Raw genomic sequence first — 23453 nt, 5'->3', positions numbered from 1 at the left:
TCTATTTAGAAATCAATGCCTATGCTTTTAGACCCTTTTCAGAAAACCTATCCTCAGACATCTCTTGAGAGATTATATAAAGAAAATATTCAAACTATTCAAAATGAGTTCTGATGGTTCTGCACTAGAGGGAGTTTATTTTTCTTTAGAGAAGAGAATAAACAAACATATCTCTTGATCTATTTAGGAAACAAACAAACAAAAAACCTTTAGTGTATTAAGTCTCAAATCCTTAGTTCTGGATAAGACCCAGCAGATTAACCCCTCTCATTAGTTGTAGCCATCCCAGAGTAACCAAAGGTATTTTTAGGCAGACACTATGTAATAATAATAATGATAATAATTATCATAATGATAATAACTAACACTTATTGTGCTTTTTATCTTCAAAGCACCTTACTGGCATTAACTATGAGTCTATTTTGAAATAAATTTAACTCGACAAATGTTTTATTAACTTTGTAAGCTCTGGAATGTGTAGTAACTGAGTTTCTTTGCAAATGAAATGAATAAATAAAACTGAGAACCAAGGAAATGATTCTGGAAACTTGCCTCAGAATCATTTGTTGCCTTTGCTGAATGAGAGTTAATCAAATACTTATTTTTACAAACTACAAAATTGAAATACAGATATAAAGGGTGAAGTTCACCAGTACAACCAATCAAATACATATTGCTTCAAATAACGAAGAAATAAAATAATATTGTTTGGATAAAATCAAACTCTAACTGTATTAGTTATGGTTCATTATTGTAAAGTATTTATAGGAAGAAAAACTGTTAAATGTAAGAATTTTAAAAATCCTTCTAAGTTTCACAAATGTAACAAATACTTCTATTAATTTACACAGCTAAATTTGTTTTTATTAACTTGACTACATTGCTTTAAAATCATCTCAACTATGTTCCCATAGAGTTTCACCATGTACCATACCAGTCTCCACATGAGAAATATAAACAGTAAAAGACAGTTTGTGATGCTAGCAAGTGAACTAAGCTCTATGTGGTTAAAAGACAGGCAAGTAATAAAAACATATTAAAATAATATTATTCAGGCAGGATGTCCTCACTTTTTATGAGGGACTTGGGAAGAAAACAGTAACCTGTTGTAAGCAAAGTCCTCAAGTGAACAAATATAAGTACATAAAAAGACATTAAAACAAACTTTTGTAAATATGGTAGTTAACAGATTGAAGCTTTTAAACACTATTAACATGGTTGGAGTGGTGAGGTTTCATAGAAGATGTGGCTCGTGAGCAATATTCAAAGGTCAGGGTTTGATGCAGAGGAAAAGGAAAATTTTTATATTCAAGGATGGAAATAGATGACTCATACCGAGTAAAAGGAGAGTAGGGAAATCTAGACAAAGCTGATGGCATTAAGCCAACAGGGAAGCACATACAGAAAGACTCAGAGGCAGTGCTCATTCAAACAACGTATAGTGAGCCCAGAGACATAAACCAACAAGAACTCCTGTCCTGCAAGTAGCTTGCAATCTTGAAGGGTAGACAGAAAAGTTAATAGGCAATTAATTCTAATCTTTATGATTAGGCTAAGACCAGGATGCCTTGGGAAGTCACAAGGAGGGCATCTATCTCAGTCATTGGTATCCAGGAAAACTTGTTGCGACACATAAGCTTTAGGTGGTTTTCCTACGGCAACAGGAATAGTGAGTAGTAGATGAAATGACAGAGAAAAGAAAAGGGAATTCAATTCTCAAGCACATTAACCTGTTAAATCTGTGGTGTTTCATTTGCTTCTTAGCAGGAATTAGAAGATAACACTGATTTTTAATATGGGTATTGTGAAAAACAGAAAGGAAGTCTGTTCTTTCTGGTCTGTGTTGGGGGATAGGAAGGAAGGGAGGAAGGGAGGAGATTTGGGAATGTAAACAACCAGGGAATTCTGAAAAGTACTACAGGTGAGAGAGCTGGGCACTAAACTGTCTGGAGGAGGAAAGTAAGAATTGGAAGAAGTTCCAAAACTTGCCAGCTTTACAGAACATGAAGATATGCATGTGACTGAATAAAGGAAGAAAGTGGAAAGAAATGGGGGTTTTATAAAAGAACATAATGAATTCGTTTTGCGTATACACTTTATATTTTCAAATGTATTACTTTGTTATCCCACCTAAACAATTTTCTTGATAGAAGGGACCTTTCTTATGTAACATATTTGTTAATGGGAATTTCTTTAGTTTTCAGTGGGCAGGGCATATTCTCATCATATTGCCTGGTGGATGCAAGAAACACAGGTATGCAGGGCTCCCTAGAATGGTGAGATCAAGATGACTAGATTTAGAAGCAATGAAATCAAATATGCAAATTAATTTTTTTTCAAGGAATGCATATAAAAAGAAAAACCACATCAAAATACAAAAAGGGACTTCCTGGTGGCACAGTGGTTAAGAATCTGCCTGCCAATGCAGGAGACATGGGTTCGAGCCCTGGTCCAGGAAGATCCCACATGCCGCAGAGCAACTAAGCCCGTGTACCACAACTATCGAGCCCGTACTCTAGGGCCCACGAGCCACAACTACTGAAGCCCACGCACCTAGAGCCCATGCTCCGCAACAAGAGATGCCACTGCAATGAGAAGCCCACGCACCACAACGAAGAGTAGCCTCCGCTCACCTCAACTAGAGAAAGCCAGCACGTAGCAACGAAGACCCAACGCAGCCATAAGTAAATAAACAAACAAATAAGTAAGTAAATAAATAAATAAATTTATTTTTTTAAGTACAATAAATAAAATATTCTGGCTGTTTCAAGTAGTCTCTAAAAGTTGCTCTATAATAATGACACTTTTGTAATTAACTACTGAAATGACTGCGATTTCAGCTTCTCTTGCAAGTGAGTAAACAGTTTCAAGAGATCACTGGGTCACTCAATGGAAAACTAACTTCCAAACGCTCTCATTGTTTCCCCAAGATTAAACTGTAACAGAATGGAGTACATCTGTAAGGAATGGACAAAAAATAAGTTGTATCTCTTATATCACTTTAGGATAAGTGTACATCCTATAAGGGAGTTTTCAAACTGCTCACACAATGGGTATGTACACTGTTCATACCTATTTCAATACTGAAGTCGAATCGGTATTCTAAAATGCTGCCAAGAAGCAGGTCAAGATATTTGGAAGACTCTTAAGATTTAAAGTATACGACACTTTACAATGACTATACCACACACGCGCACAAACACACTCATTTCTCTCCATATACAGAAAGTAATATTAAATTACGCTGAGATTTTATGTGATTTAAACACTGCTTTGCACTTCTAATAAAAGATCGGTCATGTAAAATCAGAGATGATATTCATTGCTTCATAGAACTACCAGAAAAGAACAGCTCTCCTGTCAAGCAGTGTAAATATAGAAATTTTAAACTAGTGGATTATTTACAGACAAACAGTGTCCAAAAATTTCAATCTTGCAAAACTCTCTCTGGCCCTTTGTAGGAAAGGGGAAAAGTACACGACGTAGAAATAATGGTCTATAAACAAGAAGTAATTGTATTTAAAGGTACTAGTTAAACAACATAAAACATATATTAGCACTCTCTTCCAGAAAATGTCTAGACTAAGAAGTGAGAACTAGATAAACTATTCATGACATGGTGAATACTGAAAGTACTATTCAAAAAACATGAATATTGATAATCAAAACAAAACATGGTTTAAAAAAGTAATGTTTATATCATGACAGAAATACAAATACTCTTCTATTCTTCTCAAATAGAACACCACGTTCTATGTACATCACAATAACGAACTAAATTACAATTGAGCAAAAACTGAGAAATGCCTGACTACAAATCTCAACTTTAATGCTGACATCCTAATTTACAAGCTGGATTTTCCTATGCTACAATGAATGAGCCATGGAACCAAATAGTGTCATCTGACCTTACAATTCTACTTCAAAATTCTGTTTCACAGTTTTCAGCCTTTTTTACATTTTTTAAATTGAAGTACAGTTGATTTACAATGTTGTGTTAGCTTTCATATTTCTTAATATTGGCTTTAATATAAAATATTCAAGTTAACTCAATATTTTTGATGTATTATTTCTGAAAAAGTTAAATACTTTTGGATTAAGGAGATGAATGAATATCAAATCAGATTAGATTGCTGAAAGGATAAACTGTTTCTTTCATGTTGACAAAATGTGTTATTTTATAAGACATGGTAATGCCCAATAAAATGAGAATAAGGTTTGAAAAAGCTAGGAGGTAGAAGAATCGCAATCAGCAACTGTGTCGAGGGAAAACAGGATTACTTTTATTGGCTACTCTATCAACTTAACTTCTCATAAAATCCTCCTGATCTATTAAATAACTTCAGAACTGAAGTATGCTCTCCTATGGGAGCTGTAAAACAAATTAGATACAATTACAATTCAATACAAATAAAAAACCAATCTATTTACCCTTAAGATGATTCTCGTCTTAGAAAGCTTTATCATTTATATTAGACCAGAATTTTCCCTAATGAATCAAGTGGGTCACTTGACATAATTATAGATTTTCATATTATGTTTTCTGCAGAGGAAAATAGTTGATATGAGTAAATTCTGGAAAACTGTGGTAATTACACCTCCCTAAAGTGAATACAACAAACATCTGTTGCAAGAACTGCTTGGCTTTCAGACAGTATGTAAAGGGTGTTCTTTTTCCCAGTGTTTTGTTATTACAAAAAAAAAAAAAAAGCTTATTTGTTAAAAAAACATGTTTCTACTATTGAGTCTCAAGGCATAGAATCTTAAAATTCTGGTAAGTTAAACATAGGTCATTGCCAGGTAGGTATATCACAGAAAGGGAAACTATGCAATGCACAAGACTCCACTTGCTTTCTAAAAGGGCAACAAAATAATTGGGCATGTTGCCCTCTGTCAGTGGGTTACATAGTAATTTTAACCATTGTTCCTATCTTAACTTACTTCTCAACACAAACCTAGCAAAACTCACATCATAGAGGAGGGAACTAAATACATAACTTCCTGATGATTTTCATCCTCTGTTGGAATCCAAGTGATAATTCAGCTTTCTCCTTTGGATTTCACCGGCTCCTACCAGCTTCTAAGCTCAGTGGTAACCTGATATCCTCATTAAATGATAAATGAATTCTTAAAGTTTTACTCCAGTGACAGGATAAATAATTGCAAAATTTCTGCATAATGCATTAAGCACAAAATGTAATAATTTCAATGGGAGGAGGGGAAGAATCAACAAGCCTCTATGCCTCGTCTTTTCTTAACTGCATCAAAGAATTGTTCTGTGCTTCTTGGTAAACTGAATGCATTTTCCCTGATTCTGAAAGAACAGAATTTTACCTACAATTCACAGGTATTCTGCAGAGTAAAACACCATCTTTTTAGTATTTGGAAATTCCACAAAGTGCACACAAATGAGCAGGTACAAATGAATAAAAATGTTTATAAGCAACAGAGCAGCGCACAGCACGTAATAATACCTTTAGGATCAGGAAAGAAAGTAATAAACAGATGACGACTTCTCAACATATTTCAAGTAACACGTAACTTTGCTCACTTCTCAATCTTCTATCTTCTCTTCTACTCGTGCCTACTCCCAACCATTCTGAGGTTACTATTTATAAAAAAGTTTAAGATTCCATTTTTAGGCTAACAATAAGGTATAAACATTCCTGGGAGTACTGCAGCAAAGCATCATAATAACTACACTGAGAAACCTCTGCTGTTCAAGGAATGGGGAAAATAGGAAGCTTCCATTTCTTTCTCTCCCAAATCCAAAGTAAGTTTAAGTACTTCATTATGTTTCGATAAGTTCAAGATCTACAATGGAATTTGTTCATGGATTCAATTAGGGCAGTCTAAAATGTTAACATGCACCTGGCCTAGTACGTGTTTATATAATCATAGGGAAAATGCTTTACATAGAGCAGTCCTCAAAATGGTATTTGCAAATTCCATCACAAGTCAAAATTTTGAGGAAAGTTCATTTAAAATGGATATGAGTAAAAAGGAAAAGTCAAAGTCACATATGTTCCAGTATATACAAGTTTAGAATAATTTTCAAAGTATATCTATGATTACTCTACATTCACAACTTCTTCTTACTAAAAGATGAATCACAAAAAGATAGTTGCCCTTTTCCTAGGAGAGACAGCCAGCCAACACCCACATGGCATACTCCAAAGCAATCAATTGTTAAAAGCTTCCTTTATTCAACGTAGCAGTCTTTAATTCCTATGGAGGATTACCATGGGTCATATATTAGGTTTAAAGAACACATTAGTTTCTTTTTTTGATGTCTATGGAAACATATAAACAGTTTCTTAAATTAAAAAGCAAAAAAAAAAAAAATTATATTTTCCACAATGAATCTCAGAATACTAATGCATTTTCAGCAAAGCACCTTGTAAACATAAACTAATCTAACATTCATAACTACCCATCATTATACACTATTATATCCACTTTACAGACAGAAAAACTGGTGCTAAGAAGGTAAAAGATGTACCTGAGGTCTTAAGAACAGATCAGGAAGGCACCCAATTACAACGCTGAAGATCTGCACATTGGTGACTGTCTAAATAGATTTGTATTACTCTTTTCATCTTAATCACTTAATGTTATCCATAAGGTATTTCACAAAATCTACAAAGGAAAAAGGTGCTAACTACTTAATTCTGAGTGAGGCAACGAAATATACACATAAGCTCTAAAGCTCTATTTAATAAGAAATCCTTGCCTTCTTTACTACTTTTCTAAAATAAATGACAATTCTCTAGATACAGTACCTCCTACACTTCAAATTAATCCCACTCACTCCTCATTTAAAAAAAATCACATTATTCCCATTTTACAGGTGAGAAGACAGGCACAGGGACAAAGCTATTTGCCCATGGGTCCCACACAAAGTGGGAGAGAGTCTGGAGTTAGAACATGTTATGTCCTGGGCTCCTCAGCCATTTTCAGACTAAAGGGCAATGTGGTTTCTATTATTCCGAAGTCACTAAAAGAAGCACACAAGCTATCTACCTTACGTTTGGTAGTGTATATATGTCCATGCCTCTCTCTTGCTTTGTCACAACTTTGTCACTACCAAACGTAAGGTAGATAGCTAATGGGAAGCAGCCGCATAGCACAGGGAGATCAGCTCGGTGCTCTGTGACCACCTAGAGGGGTGGGATAGGGAGGGTGGGAGGGAGGGAGACGCAAGAGGGAAGAGATATGGGAACATATGTATATGTATAACTGATTCACTTTGTTATAAAGCAGAAACTAACACACCATTGTAAAGCAATTATACTCCAATAAAGATGTAAAAAAAAAAAAAAGAAGCACACAATTTTTGAAGGGGGGGGTGCGTGGGGGAAGTAATGGAACATATCCTGAAAGTTACAGGTGTAAAGGAATACATCAAAAGTTTTGATTTCACTACTCTTAAGGTTAAAATTCACTATAATTTAAGTTTTGAAAGCTATTCACATATCTTATTACTTTAGTACCATGAATCAGAAACTCTGCTGAGACACTGATTATCTGCCCAGAATTAGTCTCATGCTTTTATAGGAAAGATACAAGCTAAGAAATGAAATTAAATATGGAAGATAAAGAATGGGTCCATACTAAAAGGTATTTGCTGGCATGGAACTTGCAAGATAAGACGTCACTTTTCAGCCTGGCTGATTACAGAATAGGACCCATTGCTTCTCGTCCACAGTGAGCATTTCAGAGAGACAAGAACACGACATTTGAGGGCAAGTGATGCATGGTAATACGCACGACGCATTCCTTGAAAAGAAGAATGAACTAAGTAAGCTGTCGAGGTTAAAAAAAAAAATGTTAAATGACCAGGCCTTTAGCCCTTTAAAATAGATGAGAAATATATTCCTAGAAATCCTTTAACTTTTGCTAAACAGTTAAAAAAAAAAAAATCTATGGTCTCCAAGTGGGGTTATGGGTGTGAATAATAATTTTTAATCAGATTGATATAGGCTGTCTGTTTTCTAAAAAAACTTAGGTTTCATGTTGCAAAACAGTATAACCAGCATCTCTCCAATTACAGGAATCTTTTCAGACTCCAACATGGCAGCAAAAGTCAACAAACAAGACAAAGAGCTGTTGCCTTAATGAGACATACCTCTTGTACTGATCGAGCGGCTGGCTTGTCTTGATGATTGGCCAATATTAAAAACGGTAAAGTGCATAACTGTGGGTGCTGAAGAGCTGAGTGCAGTTCATTTCTAGCAGTCTCTAAATCATCTTCTGAAGAGGCACTGTCTAATACAAATATTACCCCTTGAGATCCTTGGTAGTAGCGGCTCCAGTATTTCCGGATATTATCAGCCCCTGTCAAAAACAAAACAAATTCTCTTTTTAAAAACAGCTTTCAGCAACTGAAAAAAGTTCCCAAGAGTAATTTCCTGTTGGAAACCAATGCGGCTTTAAAAATTAAGTGCAGGGCTTCCCTGGTGGCACAGTGGTTGAGAGTCCGCCTGCCGATGCAGGGGACACGGGTTCGTGCCCCGGTCCGGGAAGATCCCACAGGCCGCGGAGCGGCTGGGCCCGTGAGCCATGGCCGCTGAGCCTGCGCGTCCGGAGCCTGTGCTCCGCAATGAGAGAGGCCACAACAGTGAGAGGCCCGCCTACCGCAAAAACAAAACAAAACAACAACAAAAAAATTAAGTGCGGAGATCACAGATGATGAGAACAAAGGCATTAGAGCCAATGGGTAGATATGGCCTTGAAGGAGAACACTAAAGTTTAAGAGTCATTCTTCATGCCTTTCTTATCAAAATATGGAAGAAAGAATCAGGATAAGTACTTCTTAGACTTAAACACAAAAGAATGTTTTCAGATTTTGCTTAACAGTCCTGAAAAAACTACCCTCTCTACAGACTGAGTTTGAGCCTAACTCAGGGAGCAGAATAACCAAGCTGTTCACCAAGGGTTCTCTCCATACCATTAACATTATCTTGTTGACATTTTCTGAGAACTGCTTACACTGATCAGGCCAGCCTTGTTTAATTTATCCAGAAAGTTAAAACTATTAGCACAATACCTTTATGTGTCAAAGTGCTAAAGTCTGTAATGATGTGCAATCTTGGCCTTTGGTACATCTGCATAACACCATTTGGCAATGAGCACACTCATGGCCTCAGTCTGATGGGATGTTCATAGAAAAAGATATTGAGATGCTCTTCAGCCAGGGCCAAGTCTTATTCCTTGTCATATTTCCAATATCTAGCATAATGTACAACTCAAAGTTTGATACAGGAATGAGGAAAATGAGGGAAGGAGGAAATGAAATTATACACTAATTAGGCTTCCAACTCTGAGGAAACTGGGGCCAAGAGAGGTGAAGTGACTAAGCTCCATTCATGTGTATAGCAAATCACAAACTTGAGATCTGTGTCTGAGTTAGTAGGCAACTTGCCCAGGGAGGGCATGGGTATTTCCCATCACATCATGATGAATACTTCCTTTTCTCTGATTCATGAATAGCACAGGCAATTTTTGTGCATATGTGTGTATTGCGGGGGGGGGGGGACTTATATAACCAATACAAGTTATTGGTTACATAACAAAAATTAGATATCAAGGAATTTCACCAATTTAGGGCATATAATCAAGTTCTGGCCACTCAATAACTATATTTTAGGCATCTCTTGAACATCTAGCTCCTGTGGTGGATATACTGTGCTGAGTGTTAGGGATTCAGAGTAGGGACTGGAGTTGGTGTGCCAATTGTGTGTCTCTTCCCAACACTGTTCAGTGACATCATTTTGGTAGCTTGAAAATGGACAGGGTAGGAGTATTTTTCACCAAGAAAAATCAGCAAAAGCTATCTGTCAGGTCTTTTCTTCCCCTGGAGAGTCAATATACCACTAGATGACACTGAGAAGCTCATGTTTTTTTCTGGGAGAAATAGAATAAAAAACAAAGATTATAATAAAGAGTAATAAAGCACTGTGATAAAGGAACTTATTAGGGTTCTCTGGGAACAAGGGATGAGACATCTTATCCAGACTGGGCAAGTCTCTTACAAGAGTAATATAAACCAAACAACTACCATTTATTAAGAACTTCTACATTCCAGGCACAGAGCTAAGTATTTTCAAAAAAAAAAAATAGCTCATACAATTCTTACAACAATCCTAAGAGGAAGGTGTAACTGACTCAGGCTTTGAAACTTATTTTGAGATGCTAAAATCTGGGGTATTCATCAAAATACTATGAGAAATAACCAGGGATATAATAAGAACAAGGGCATTTGATGTTGAGCAACCGAAAATATGTAAAGACAGGGGATATGAGCGGGGTTAATGCCTATCAGGCAGGGTCCAACCAAGAAAACAAAACAAAGAGAGGAAATTTAAGCCAGAGATTATTTAATATAGGGAATTAGTTGCATAAGTGATGGTGGAACTAAGAAAACAATAGGGGCACTGAAATTAGCAACATCTTAGGTCAGGTACCCTACATGCAGAGCCTGAGACGGCATTTCTTAAACACCTGAGTATAGACAGGGTGCTGTCAGGAGAAACAAGAGTGAAAGAAGCAAGCCAGAATGGGGGAAGGAGCTACACGAAGATATGGTTTCAGAAATCTAGCCTCAGTCTGATCCAATGAGCAGTTCTAGAATGTGGACTGAACCACGGAATTTGCCCCATCCAAAAGGCAAGGGGGCTGGGCTGTTACACCCCTGAGCAGTCATTGGCTCTGAGCCACCCCTGGGGAACAGGAGAGGGGGCTGGGGCATGATCTCATAATCTCCCCAACATACTTGGTTGAGGCAATTACTGTCAGCCAAGGGCAGGCCTCTGGAGAAGGGTACAGGTGTGAGTCATTAGCAGCCAATACCCGCAGCAGCTGGGAGATGGATGCACTGGCCCAGTAAAGGAGATCTGGGTAGGGTACCAACAACATCTGCTACAGGCTACATCCAGACATTATCCATATGGGAGAGAAACATCCATAAGCTTGAAGAACAAAAGTAGGGACAGTGTTACCTGGTGGTAAATGTTTAAAATAACAAAAATGCTGTGCGCACATGTATCCACACACAAGCTTTTTATACATTTGACCTACATAAAGGACGTGTAGCACACAATTTTCATATAATAAGAATAGATGCAACATGCTTCATCATAAATTCTATAGACCTCATTAGTGCTCACAGAATGCTTTCATTGATTTCGCCAAACTTCTGTAGCCATAGCCAACCAGCAGTTGAGGTTGACCAACTCCAGTTCTGAAATAAATGTTGGTTGTGCTAAGTGTTTACATGTATTAAGTCACTGGCCCATGACAGTCTTATGAGGTAGGTACTTTTATCACTCTCATTTTATCAATAAGGAAATCAAGACACAAAACAATTACATAATGTGTCCAAGGCTAAGCAACTAGGAATATATTTAGGTCTACTGTGATTGAAATACAAGGATCATTGACCAGAAAGGTGACAAAGCTAAATAAAGAACTCTACTACCACATAAGCCAAGAGGGGGAAAAAGGGAACCTGTTAGAAAAAAAGGTACCTAAGTGCTTATATATATTAATGCTTAGAGTGGGAACCTATCCAAGAACATTTCCCAACCAATTAATTCAATGAATAGTATTACTGTCTATTCTATACAAGTCACTGAGCTAGGACCAACAAGAAGTATTTAGAAAGCCATTATTCTTCTCAGCTCAAACCCTCAAAGCCTGTAAAGTAATGCTGATTACAATGAGGTCTGCAAATGTATGAGAGGAAAAAAACATGGCCATAGCCTTGGAGGGTATCCAGGGAGTGAAGTATAGGAGAAGAATACTAGATGCATGATTTAATGGAACTTGTTCACTGGAAATATGTGGGACATACTGGAAATCCAACTTGTGAAGTCATCTTTCAACAAGAAACTATTTTCACCTGTCACATTTAGGAGCCCATAAGGAACCTAGTGAGATGAAATGACAGTCCCAGGACTGTGTTGGTGGATGAAACAAACCCAAATACCATAACTTTTTAAAATGCTCTGTACATGACATCATATATGAATGTCATTAATATCGCAAAGACCCTTTTCTTTAATCTCCTGCTACACAGTCATCTGCCCAATCTTAGCATTTCTGACTTTCATCACAAGCAGTGAGCTTGGAATTGTAAGTTTCAGTTCAGCCTCCCACACAACAGCGTTAGTGAGTAGCAGCCTCAACCCAGATCAGGGCCGAGGAAACCAGGAACAGGGTGGTGGTGGGGGGATACAGCTGTTCAGTCCAGCTGAGTGGGCCTTAAGTTCACTCACCAACTTCAAATGAGAAATGGATGTGTCATCCACCCAGCTGCCAGGTGCTTTGAGAAGTGAGCCTAACTGGGGAAATTCGGAACACCTGTTTGATTGCCCACATCCCAGCATTCCTAACCTACAAACCAAATCCACACAGGGTAACACACACAGGACAGCACATCTAACAGTAGTCTGAGCCTGCTCTTATTCTAATGACTGGCAATTGTGTGCTCTGTGTCCCTGAAATTACAATTGTTATATAAAAAGGATAAATACCAAACTCAAACCTGATCTATACTTTGTTCATTTAGATTAAAAATCAAAGGGGTGGTCTAAACAGTAGAGAGCTTGGGTGGAAGGTGCTGTCCAATGTCTCCTTACTGAGGGTTGTAAGGAAGTCTTGGGAATCTAAGGGTTCATTCTGAGAGCCAATCAATTAGCATAGCCTGGTTCAAGGTACCACAACAAGAGCAGTGATAGAAGACAGGAGCATAATGTCCTCATTGGGCAGGTTCATTTCTATGGCACACCACGTACTTGTTAATTCATTAATTCATTCCTCTAATGGATATCTACTGAGCACCAGGCATCGTCTTAGGTGCTGGGACACAGAAGTAAACAAAACAAGACCAAACTTTCAGTCTTCATAAGGCTTACATTCTTTACCAGCAGAGCCAGTCTACCATTATAGAGGTTAAAAATGCCAGGTACTGGTATTCCCAGCCTCTGTCTCTTGCAGCATGGACATCTCATTCAGTTCTGGCGAAACAGGACTCGACAAAAGTCTGCTGTGAGCTTTTGGAAAAGATTTTGCCCCTCGTTAAAAAGATAGATGCCCAAAGAGAGACGTCTCTTTCTTCTACTGTTTAGATTTCATTAGGTGATCAGGTGATGCTTTGAACAGTGTTAGCCTCCTAGCAACCTTAAAGGAGACATACCAACATATTGAGGACATCAGAATAGAAAGACAGAAAGAACCTGGGTCCTTGAGAACAGTGCTGAGCAGCAGAACTTATCCCCAGTTCTGTATTATAAGAACTCATTCTGTGAGCACAGTACATGCCAATTATTCAAGCCAATTGTAGAAGACTATTTTGTTATTTGCAGCCAAAAAGATGCTTAGTTCCCTCATGGTAAATTAATATGCTATGAATAAGTTCATTAAAAGAGTTGCTCTTTGAAAGGTGGACCCAATGAGCTAAAAAACAAACAAACAAACCAGGAATATGCAGGAGTCAGCTACAACAATAAAATAGTTGCTCCAGGTTTTCCCAATGGAAAATCTGATCTCTAGACCAGCGATGTCCTACTGACCTTTTGTGATGGAAAAAAACAAAAAAATTCTACATCTATGCTTTCCAACATGGTAGCCACTAGCCAGCCACACGTGGCAATTGAGCGCTTGAAATGTGGTCAGTGCAACTGAAGAAGTGAATTTTTAATTTTATTTAAATTTACTTGGTTTTGCCCAAGGCACTCGGCAGCCAGAGAACACTCCCAGACAAAGAATTCCAAGAGGTTTAAGTTGTTGAAAGTCAGTCTGGTGCTCATGGAAATGGGGTTATGGGGGACACCAACAAAGCCTCCCTCAGCTACCCCCCAAAATAGCATATAAATGTCAATTTAGGCCATGTGACTAGCTGTTGGCTCATGAGCAGAAAACACACACACACAAAAAATACAATCGTTATTATGTGTAAATAAATATCCAAGACTTGGTTTATGTAATTATCCATATACTTTCGGGCAGAAGAAGTAGCCATTCTCAAAGAGTGTTCTTCAAGACTCTTTCTGGAGACCCAGGAATCAACACTGTTTTTATAATTAGAATAAGACATTATTTGCTATTTTCACCGCACTGACATTGTTGCTAATGGTGCAAAACAAAGGTGAATAAATTTGCGGGTAACCTAACATGATCAGAAGTGCTGGCTTCAAACTAGTGGTCACTGTATCCTTGACCGCCATGTATTTGCCAGGGCGGGGAGCAAGTTTCACCTAAGAATGAACTTAATAAAGCAGTAAAAAGTTTTATCAAATTAACTCGTAAACATGTTTTTTTAAAAAAGCTAAATGAGAAGCAGGCAAAAAGCATTTTTGCTACACACCAAAGCACATGGTTGTTTGGAGGTTAAGCATTGGTGCAACTGAGTTGTGAGCTAAACTAGTCGTTTTTATTTTGCTGGAATCCCATTTTTACTTGAAATTTCAACTGACAAACTATGATTATATTCAGTCTTGAGTATTTGATAGACATTTTCTCAAAAATGATTACATAAGCCTGTAACTTCAAGGAAAACAACTGAAAGTATTTGTTGTCAGTGGTAAAATTTGTTTTCAAGCCCAAACTAGAATTTGGGGAAAATGTTTGCATCACTGAGATCTTGACAGCTTCTCAATGATGAGATTGGTGATGATATTAATAGATATGTATTATAAAATGTTTCAACATTTGGAAGATCTACCTAACTTAATGAATCAATATTTCCCAAATGACCAATGCATTATGGTACAAAACTATGCATAGATTAAAAAAAAACACACTCGAAGCACAAGACTGATCATTGGATGTTACGTAACTGAATACAAAAAGTGCAGGGATGTGGTTTTCAGATTCCACATCGCAAATGACCTTTAAAAACTACCACTTGTTAAAGAATTCCAGTGTTGTATGAAAGAAGACGATCAGCAATCATCCGAACAGGCTATTAAGATACATCTTCCTTTTTGAATTTATCTGTGTGAGGCTAGAATTTTTTCACTCCAACCCAAATAACACATAGCAACAGACTAAATGTAGAAGCTGCTATGAGAATCCGGTCCTCTTCTACTAAGCCAGACGTTAAGGAGATTTGCCACTGTTCTCAAATATTTTTGTTTGTTTTGGAAACTGTTAATTTACATTAAAACATTTTTTTTAATATTGATGTGTAATGGGTTTATTGTTACTTTTAAAGGAATTGAAGAATTTTAAAAAAATTTATCAGCTTTAATTCCTAACATGGCAAATATTGATATATATCAATATCAACACATACATATAAGCTACATAAACAAAAACCCTCTGAGGTCTCAATAATTTAAGAGAATAAAGGACCTGAGATCCCACAGAAGTTTTAAGAATTGTAGATACTAATTACCTTTAATATGCAAAAGAAACTTAATGGTCTCTTTAAGACCTACTAAAATTTGGCATAAATTCAAAGCTGTTTTCCAACAGAAATAAAGATGTTACACTGAATTATCTTTACTCTCCCCTGACTGTCTCCTGTCCAAAGATAGGCCAGCCGGAGCTGGGAGCATAATCTCAAAATTAAGAGGTCCATATAGGAGTCATACTAATCCCCTTGGTCTCATCGTGTTGGAATTCTAACCCAGTGGTCACATGCTTCCACGCTTAGAAAGATTCTCATAAAGTGAGCAGCCCAGGAGATTCTGAGGCCGGCTGTCCTCAGCTTATCTTTGGCAAAACAAAGTTCTAAACGCTATACAAGCTGATACACCAACTGCCCTCTTTTCTCCTTATCCTCAACAAGCATCCTGCATGCCTGTCTGTATTACTCTAAACACAGTTTTACATCATTACCTTCAAAGTCAAGTCCTAACAACTGTACTTGAGGACTATTATGCCTGCTCTCCGATAGCTGCCCTGCTCCTATGTTCTCACTCTGGTTCACACTCTCACGACTTTCTGTCTGGATCATCAGAACAACATTCTAACTGGTCTCCTCACTTCTGTCCTGGCAGTGATCCAATGAAATTACTAATACTGGTCCAGAAAACTAGCTCAGATTATATCATCATTCCGCTCAAAAATATTTAATGCCTATAACTTGCAATTCCCCAACTCCTTGATTTAGCTTTTACAGTTCTCCACGATGAAGCTCCAACTGGCCATTCCTACCTCACTTCTCCATTACACTCCTGTACACTCCACAAATGCAACTTTTGCTCTCCTGGACCAGATTCAGGCTTTTCACCTTCACCTTGGTTGTGTTATCCCCTCTGCCTGGAGTTTCTAACCATGTCAGTTCTCCCCTCAGCTCTTGTTCATTTAAATTGCTAGATGCCCTTCAAGGGCCAGATCAAACATCACCTATTCCACCAAGCCTTATGTGATCTTCCACCTGGAAATAACTTCTCCGAAAGTTTTAGGTAACTGCTCTTGTTTCTGTTCATAACCCTTCCCACCCTGCAGCATTCATTGTTAGCTGAATGCATATTTCATCTTCCTAGTTAGACTGAAAGAGCCGTATGGGAGTTTTGTGCATTTATGTGTCTCGTTAACTCCATACTTTGAATGAATCCGACATGAAGTCTTACACATACTGGGCACTCAATCAGTATGTTTTCAATGAACTGAGTAACCTTTTATAAAACATTTATTCAGATTTCTCAAATGCAGAATGTAGAATTTACCTAAAAAATCACTCCATGGTACAGAAATAATTTATCTTTTTGGTTGATGGTGGTAGTTTGTTGGTTTACAGTTAGTAGCACGTAATTTTTATGCTTATGGCACATACCCAGTTCTGCAAGAAATTTCTCAGCCAACGTCTGATACTAAAAACTTTTTAAAAAACACATACACAACAAAACTTCACTCTACTTATTGCTTAGCCTTTCTCAGAGTTCTGTTTCGGTGTTTGGAAATGTGCATCCATGATGCAGCGTGTGCCAAGCCCCGTACTGAAAAGTAAGAGCATTACCCTATGCTCAATGTGATCCTTTTTGATCCTATCCTATTTGTGATCCCTTGCCCTGTCCTGGTGCCCAACAGAACCAGCAGCCATGAGAAACTGAAAGCATGGAAAGAAAACACTGTGAGAAGAGCTCTGGGAAAATATTCCCTTCTGTGCTCCTGTAAAAGCCAAGGGCTGACTCCCTAGAAGATCCACAACCCCCAGGGTGATCACGATTTGCATGGCTCCAAATAGAAAACAGCAAATTCCTGAGCTATTGGCATAACACAAAAAGTAAAGCACATTTGTAGCATTCTGGAAACTCTGGTGGCTGGAGTAGAAAAGCTAGTATGGGAAAGATTTTGTTGAAATTGCCATTGACCAAAGCAACCAACTGGGGAAAACCAAATAGGAATTTTCTGGCTGAAGCGGAAGATGTTTGTTACATACTCAGGGTGAAATAAGATCTTTTAATACTGTGGAAATGCTATTGCATTCTAGCACAGCTTGCCATTTCTCCCTTAGCAATATTTCTTTTTATTGCAGACTTTAACTTACCAACTATATGACAAAATTGACAGAGATAACATGAGGTTCCAGATTAACACAAATTCACAGCCCACAGAAAAAAGCTTAAAACTGTCTAATGGCTCATCCTATATAACAATAAAGAATAATTAGAGTAACAGATTATAAGCCTTGGCACGCAAAGATAGATATCAGTTTCTCACTCTAAAGGTAACTTCTCTGTGATTAATTTGACCCCAAACAAGTTATTACTATATAACCTACTCATGTAATAAATACTATATAACCTACTCATGTAGGTAATAAAACCTTAAGAGAATTCTGCCTGGTCTACAATACTTATTTGATCCCACCCACATCTACCCTTTCCTGACACTCCCTGTCATTCTTAATGGAAATGCTTACCAAAGGGACGATGAAGTTTTCCTTTGTGGACTATTCCGTTGGTTCTATTAGTTGTCACCCTATTGATTCCAGAAATATAGCCAAGGTCCATGTTTAGGCTTAAGCATAAAATAGTGAATGGCAAGGGAACAGTCTAGACTTTCTGGGCAGTGTTTAATAATGTACAAAAGCTAACATGCGGATGGTCCTCAACTTACTATGGTTAAGCTTACACTTTTTCAACTTTACAATGTTGTGACAGTGATATACATTCAGTAGAAATCATACCTTAATTTTTTTTTTCCATCTTTGTTGGAGTATAATTGCTTTACAATGGTGTGTTAGTTTCTGCTTTATAACAAAGTGAATCAGTTATACATATACATATGTTCCCATATCTCTTCCCTCTTGCGTCTCCCTCCCCCCACCCTCCCTATCCCACCCCTCCAGGCTGTCACAAAGCACCGAGCTGATCTCCCTGTGCTATGCGGCTGCTTCCCACTAGCTATCTACCTTACGTTTGGTAGTGTATATATGTCCATGCCTCTCTCTCACTTTGTCCATACCTTAATTTTTAATTTTCATCTGTTCCTGGGCTGGTGACATGCCCTATGATACTTTCTTCTTGATGCTGGGCGGCAGTAATGAGCCTTGGCTAACAGTCAGCCACGTGATCACGAGGGTAAACACCTGATACACTTACAACCATTCTGTACCCAGATAAGCATTCTGCTTTTCACTTTCAGTACAGTATTCAATAAGTTACATGAGATGTTCCATTCTTTATTATAAAATAGGCTTTCTGTTGGAGGATTTTGCCCAACTGCAGGCTAACGTATGTGTTCTAAGCACATTTAAGATAAGCTAGGCTTAGCCGTGCTGTTTGGTAGGTGTATTAAACACATTTTTGACAAAATTATTTTCAATTTACAATGGGTATATTGGGACATAACCCTATCGTAAATCGAGGAAGATCTGTACATTATAATTTGAATTATGTAATTGGACAAATCAATGTGCTTTACAAATCATAAATAAATATGGACAGCTGTCATCTTAGGGATCAGATATGTTCCAAAACTTTCAGAAGGTTCCGATTTTTTCAGATTTTTGGTACACAATTTTCCTTGAAAACAAGGCAATGCACTGGTGTTGGGGTCAGTCCTGACAGGCAGGCCAGCTCTGACAGAGAATACGACAGTAGAACGACAAACAGCATGGACTCTGAAGTCACTGGGTTCGAAATCCAGTTCTGCCACATGTCATCATAGTGACCTTGGATAATCAGCTTAATTGTTCTAAGCCTGGGTTTCCCTTTCAACGAAAGGGAGAAAATAATACTTAGGTACCTCATGGGATTCTAGAGATTAAATGAGATAACTTATTTGACATAGTGCTTGGAATGTTCCAAATGTTCACGAAGTGTTAACTATTATATTCTTATTATTGTTACTATTATTATTTGGCCACCACTTAAGCCTATAACTTATTGGACTACGGAAGTAACCTGAGTTCTAAGATCTGGTAGTAAAAGTGCTGAAAGAAACAGCCAAAGAAGGATAATGGATTCCTCTGCAATTTCCAATATACCCAATTTTATAAAAATAAACCAAGTTTTTATTGGGGGTGGATACTTTCCTCTTTTCTAGTAACTTTATTCTATATCCGACCCCTCCTGCAGCCCCTAGTACTTTATATTCCTCAATTTCTTCCTCCCCTATGGCTGTCCAGATTTCTTCTCCCCAACACCAAAACAAGAGGTTTCTCCTGTTCAGATGAAAGTGCACATTCCTTCAGTTAGATTTTCAGCACAACAGTGTGATTAATCAACTTAACATTAAGGTGACACTTTCATATATTTTATATGAAAACCCCCAAATTAATCACTAATACAAAGTGAGCTCGTGTGTGAGAGTTGATGTTGTCTACAAGGCTGATGTATGGAATACACACACACTCGCACACACACACGCACGCGCACACACACCCACACACACACAGAAAGCTATTACTACCCTGTACATGTCCCTCCCTTTTGCTATAAAGGCATAGATGATCACATATCGCTGCACTCCAGTGATACTTCCAGTGGCTCATGCAGCTACACTTGTGAGAGCTCAGGAAGTATGTAGGAGTTAAGGGAGGGGCTGCCATTGGTAGGCAAGTGCTCTCTCTGTCTTTTACTCTGAACAGGACTCCTTTTAAATAAAATGTAGTTGGATTATGAATAGGAAAAAGGCAAACAAATCTCAGCACAAAATGGGCTCTTTTCCTCAGGCATTCTTACAACTGTTTATAACCCACTTTCTCACAGTTTTTCCATTGCTTTTACGAAAAGACACCATTTTCACAAGGTACTATGTACATAGCTCTACAAATCAACTTTGCTAAAAATCCCCAAGCTCTTCCTCGCTAGGCAGGTTCACCACTGTGCCTCCAGGGGTCTGGGCAGACTCTGACACCAGGCAGGTGCTCAAGATTTGTTGATTAAGTCAATTAATAAGTGGATGAAAGAATGAATATGTAGGTTATTTGCCCATAGATGTGAATATAAGCAGTCTCATATTTTAATACAGTTTAAAATATAGTAACAATTACTATATATTAAAACAAGACTAGCCTACCACGTCATATATACTATTAAACAGATTTCTTCACATGTAACTATATTACTAAATCAGTAATTGCCAACCTTCTGCCTTTCATGCTGTGGGATGTCTCCAATTATCTCGAGAGGCAAGTGGAGCTCTCAAAATGAAATTAATTTTAATTAACTTTTAAAATGTAAGCGTGTATGGGAACAGAGGGTTACACAAAATAGTGTCACAGCATAAAAAGATTAGGAATTAGTGCACTAGCCAAAGAGAAGACAAAAGAGTTTGAAACATTGCCTGAGGTCAAGCATTTCACTTCTAAATAGTTTCCCATGAAGAACACACTCGAAAGAAAAGAGACAGTGCAATTTAAACGATCCTAAGCCTACTACTGTTTTATTTAGATGGGGATAGTTAAAGACTATATTTGCCTGAGGACAGAGAACAGACTACATGAAAAGAAATATTTCTTAGGTATCCAGTACAGTCCCACCATGCTGAATTTTCTTAAAGCTCTGACATTAGCTTGGGACTTATATTCATAGCTGACTAATGAGGACACATCACTCCTTTCATGCCCTTCTTATTCGAGATAAGTGAAAACAATTAAAGGGTAGACATGCATAATAGTATGCCGATCTGACACAGGATCAAGGTCCTTAAAAAAAAAATGTTTTCAACACATTTATCATAGACTTGTTGCTATTCTGAATAATGTCTCCTATAAGAAAATGGCTAAGCCATTTTTTTTTTAAACTTAGGAAAGAAAAACATAGTACCCCTTCCACCTTGATTCTCTGGTTTGTATCCTTCAAGATTTCTCTCTCCCTGAATTAGAAAAATAATGGTCTTGCTATAAACCTCAAGAATCAGGTCATTTCATCAAATAGGCACACATACACATGCACGAACACAGTCTCTTAGCACACAAATCAATCTAAGGTCATACATCCTTGTAAATAATGAATGTCTAAGCAACTATTTCTGTACGACAATAGGAAGCATTAAGAGAAACGACCCATGTTTTACATTGCCATAAAGCCAGACACCACATTTTCTCTTTCTTTATACTTGCCATAATGAAGTCATAGATACTCAATACATGATGTTTGGATTTACGTGAAGAGGGTTCTATCAGGAACAGCATACGGTTGTCCCTACATAAACAGCCAAAGCCTCACAGAAACATTAAGGGTAACCCCTTAACGTTTGTGGCAGGCAGGCTCCAAGATGGCCTGCAAGATCCCCACCTTCTGGTATCGTCACCTTTGTGTAATCTCCGCTCTTGGAGTATGGGCTGGCCTAGTGCTTCACTTCTAGGTTACAGAATGTGGCAGAGATGATAGGATGTCACCTCCATGATTAGGATACAAAAGATTATAGTTTCTGTCTTAATAGCAGATTAGCCTTCTTGGTTTGGACACTTCAGTGAAACAAACCGCCATGTTGGAGAGGCCCATGTGACAAGGAACTGAGGACATCCTCTGGCCAGGAACCAACGCCCACAGACTAACCACATCCCCCAGGAATTGAAATCTGCAAACAAAAACTCTAGCTTAGAAGAGGATCCTTTCATGGCTAATATTCCATTATATTGATACACCACATTCCGTTTATCCATTCATCTGCTGTTGGATATTTTGGTGGTTCCTAACTTCTAGCTACTGTGAACAGAGCTGCTATGAATACTGATGTACAAGTTTTTGTTTGAACACCTGTTTTCAGTTCCTTTGAGCATATACCTAGGAGTGGAATTGCTGGGTCATATGATAATCTTAAGTTTAACTTATTGAGGAAAAAGTGTGTTTTTTTTAAAGTCTCTAAGTTATAGTAAACTGCTACACAGTAATAGGTAACTCATGTGAAGTTAAAAATGAATTTGTAGCCAGGCAGAAAATTCCAAAATGTGGACTAATGAACTAAAGGGGAAAAACTTACCTTAGGTCTTACTTGCAAGTCATTATTGCTTTAGTAAACAGCATCTACTACATTCTCAAAATGTTTCTTTCACAGGCAAGATTTAAAAATAACACCAATACCAGCAACTGCTCTGAAAGCTTATAGCTTGCCATGTGCTGTGCTGCACCATACTACCCAGACAAGGAAATGAAACTCCCCAGAATTCTTTCTTCTCACTTTCCACATCCTTCTTCAGAACATCTTCAGTCACATAGTTTCAGCTACCTCTAATACCCTGAAAACCATCAGTTCAACTGCTCTCATCTAATTTTCTCCTAAGCACCAATACCCTTATTTCTTACAGTCTATCATATATTCCCTTCTAGATGTTTCCCAGGTATTTTAAACTCAACTTGTCTCCCAATGAACCCATTCTTACCATGCATTCTTTTCCAAACCAGTCTCCTGGATTCCCTGTTTGGGGACTGGCAGCCAGCCAAACTAAGAATCTGAAGAGTCATTCTTAACGCCTTACCCTTATTCCTAATAATCAATCATCAATCACCCACATTTACCCCCCATCCCCATCCCAGTGTAATTGCCAAGCTCTTGGACGCTTTGAAACGCCACCAGGCATTTTTCCTCCGGCTGTTTTTCCTCTGCTCCACCTATGGCATACCTAGAAAAACCCAATGCATATTTCAAGTCTAAACCCAAACATCATCTCATTGTGAGGGCTTCTTTAATTTCATTTTAACAAAATTGCTTTCTCCATCCTTTGTGATCCTAGAGCAACCTGTATATCCCTTTGATGTTAGGACACTTGTAACAATGCTTGTGTATTTAACGTGTTCAATTTTTTATGACTGCTCTGTGCTGATACCTCTCTGTACTTAACGTTTTGAGACCAGTTCTTCCGGATATTTCAGTGATCTAGCACTGGAACAGGCATATAATCTTCACTCAATTCATGTCTGCTGAATTAAAAATAGTCGTCTGATTTATACTGCTCATTCACTCAATCAACTATCAAATATTTACTGAGTGACTTCCGTGCACCAGAATCAACACGGGACAATGGGAATACAGTGGTGAACTAGCTGGAC

The 23453-nt window shown here is 37.8% G+C and overlaps 1 protein-coding gene across 2 annotated transcripts in view; it reads right to left on the bottom strand.

Annotated features, from left to right (window-relative positions):
- ARL15 (ARF like GTPase 15) overlaps nucleotides 1–23453 on the bottom strand; it is a 417783-nt gene that overhangs the window by 215917 nt on the left and 178413 nt on the right. For both annotated transcript variants that reach the window (XR_014326122.1, XM_082836809.1), the window contains exon 4: nucleotides 8129–8337. Coding sequence is in view for 1 of the 2 variants with exons in the window: in XM_082836809.1 (XP_082692935.1) it covers nucleotides 8129–8337 (209 nt within the window). In the remaining variant the exon portion in view is untranslated. The remainder of the gene's footprint in view (nucleotides 1–8128; nucleotides 8338–23453) is intronic.

Source organism: Leucopleurus acutus, assembly GCF_964270905.1.
Source record: "Leucopleurus acutus genome assembly, chromosome: 3".
Taxonomy (NCBI): domain Eukaryota; kingdom Metazoa; phylum Chordata; class Mammalia; order Artiodactyla; family Delphinidae; genus Leucopleurus; species Leucopleurus acutus.
The sequence above is the reverse complement of the archived record's forward strand: the minus strand, read 5'-3'. Positions and strand labels throughout refer to the sequence as shown.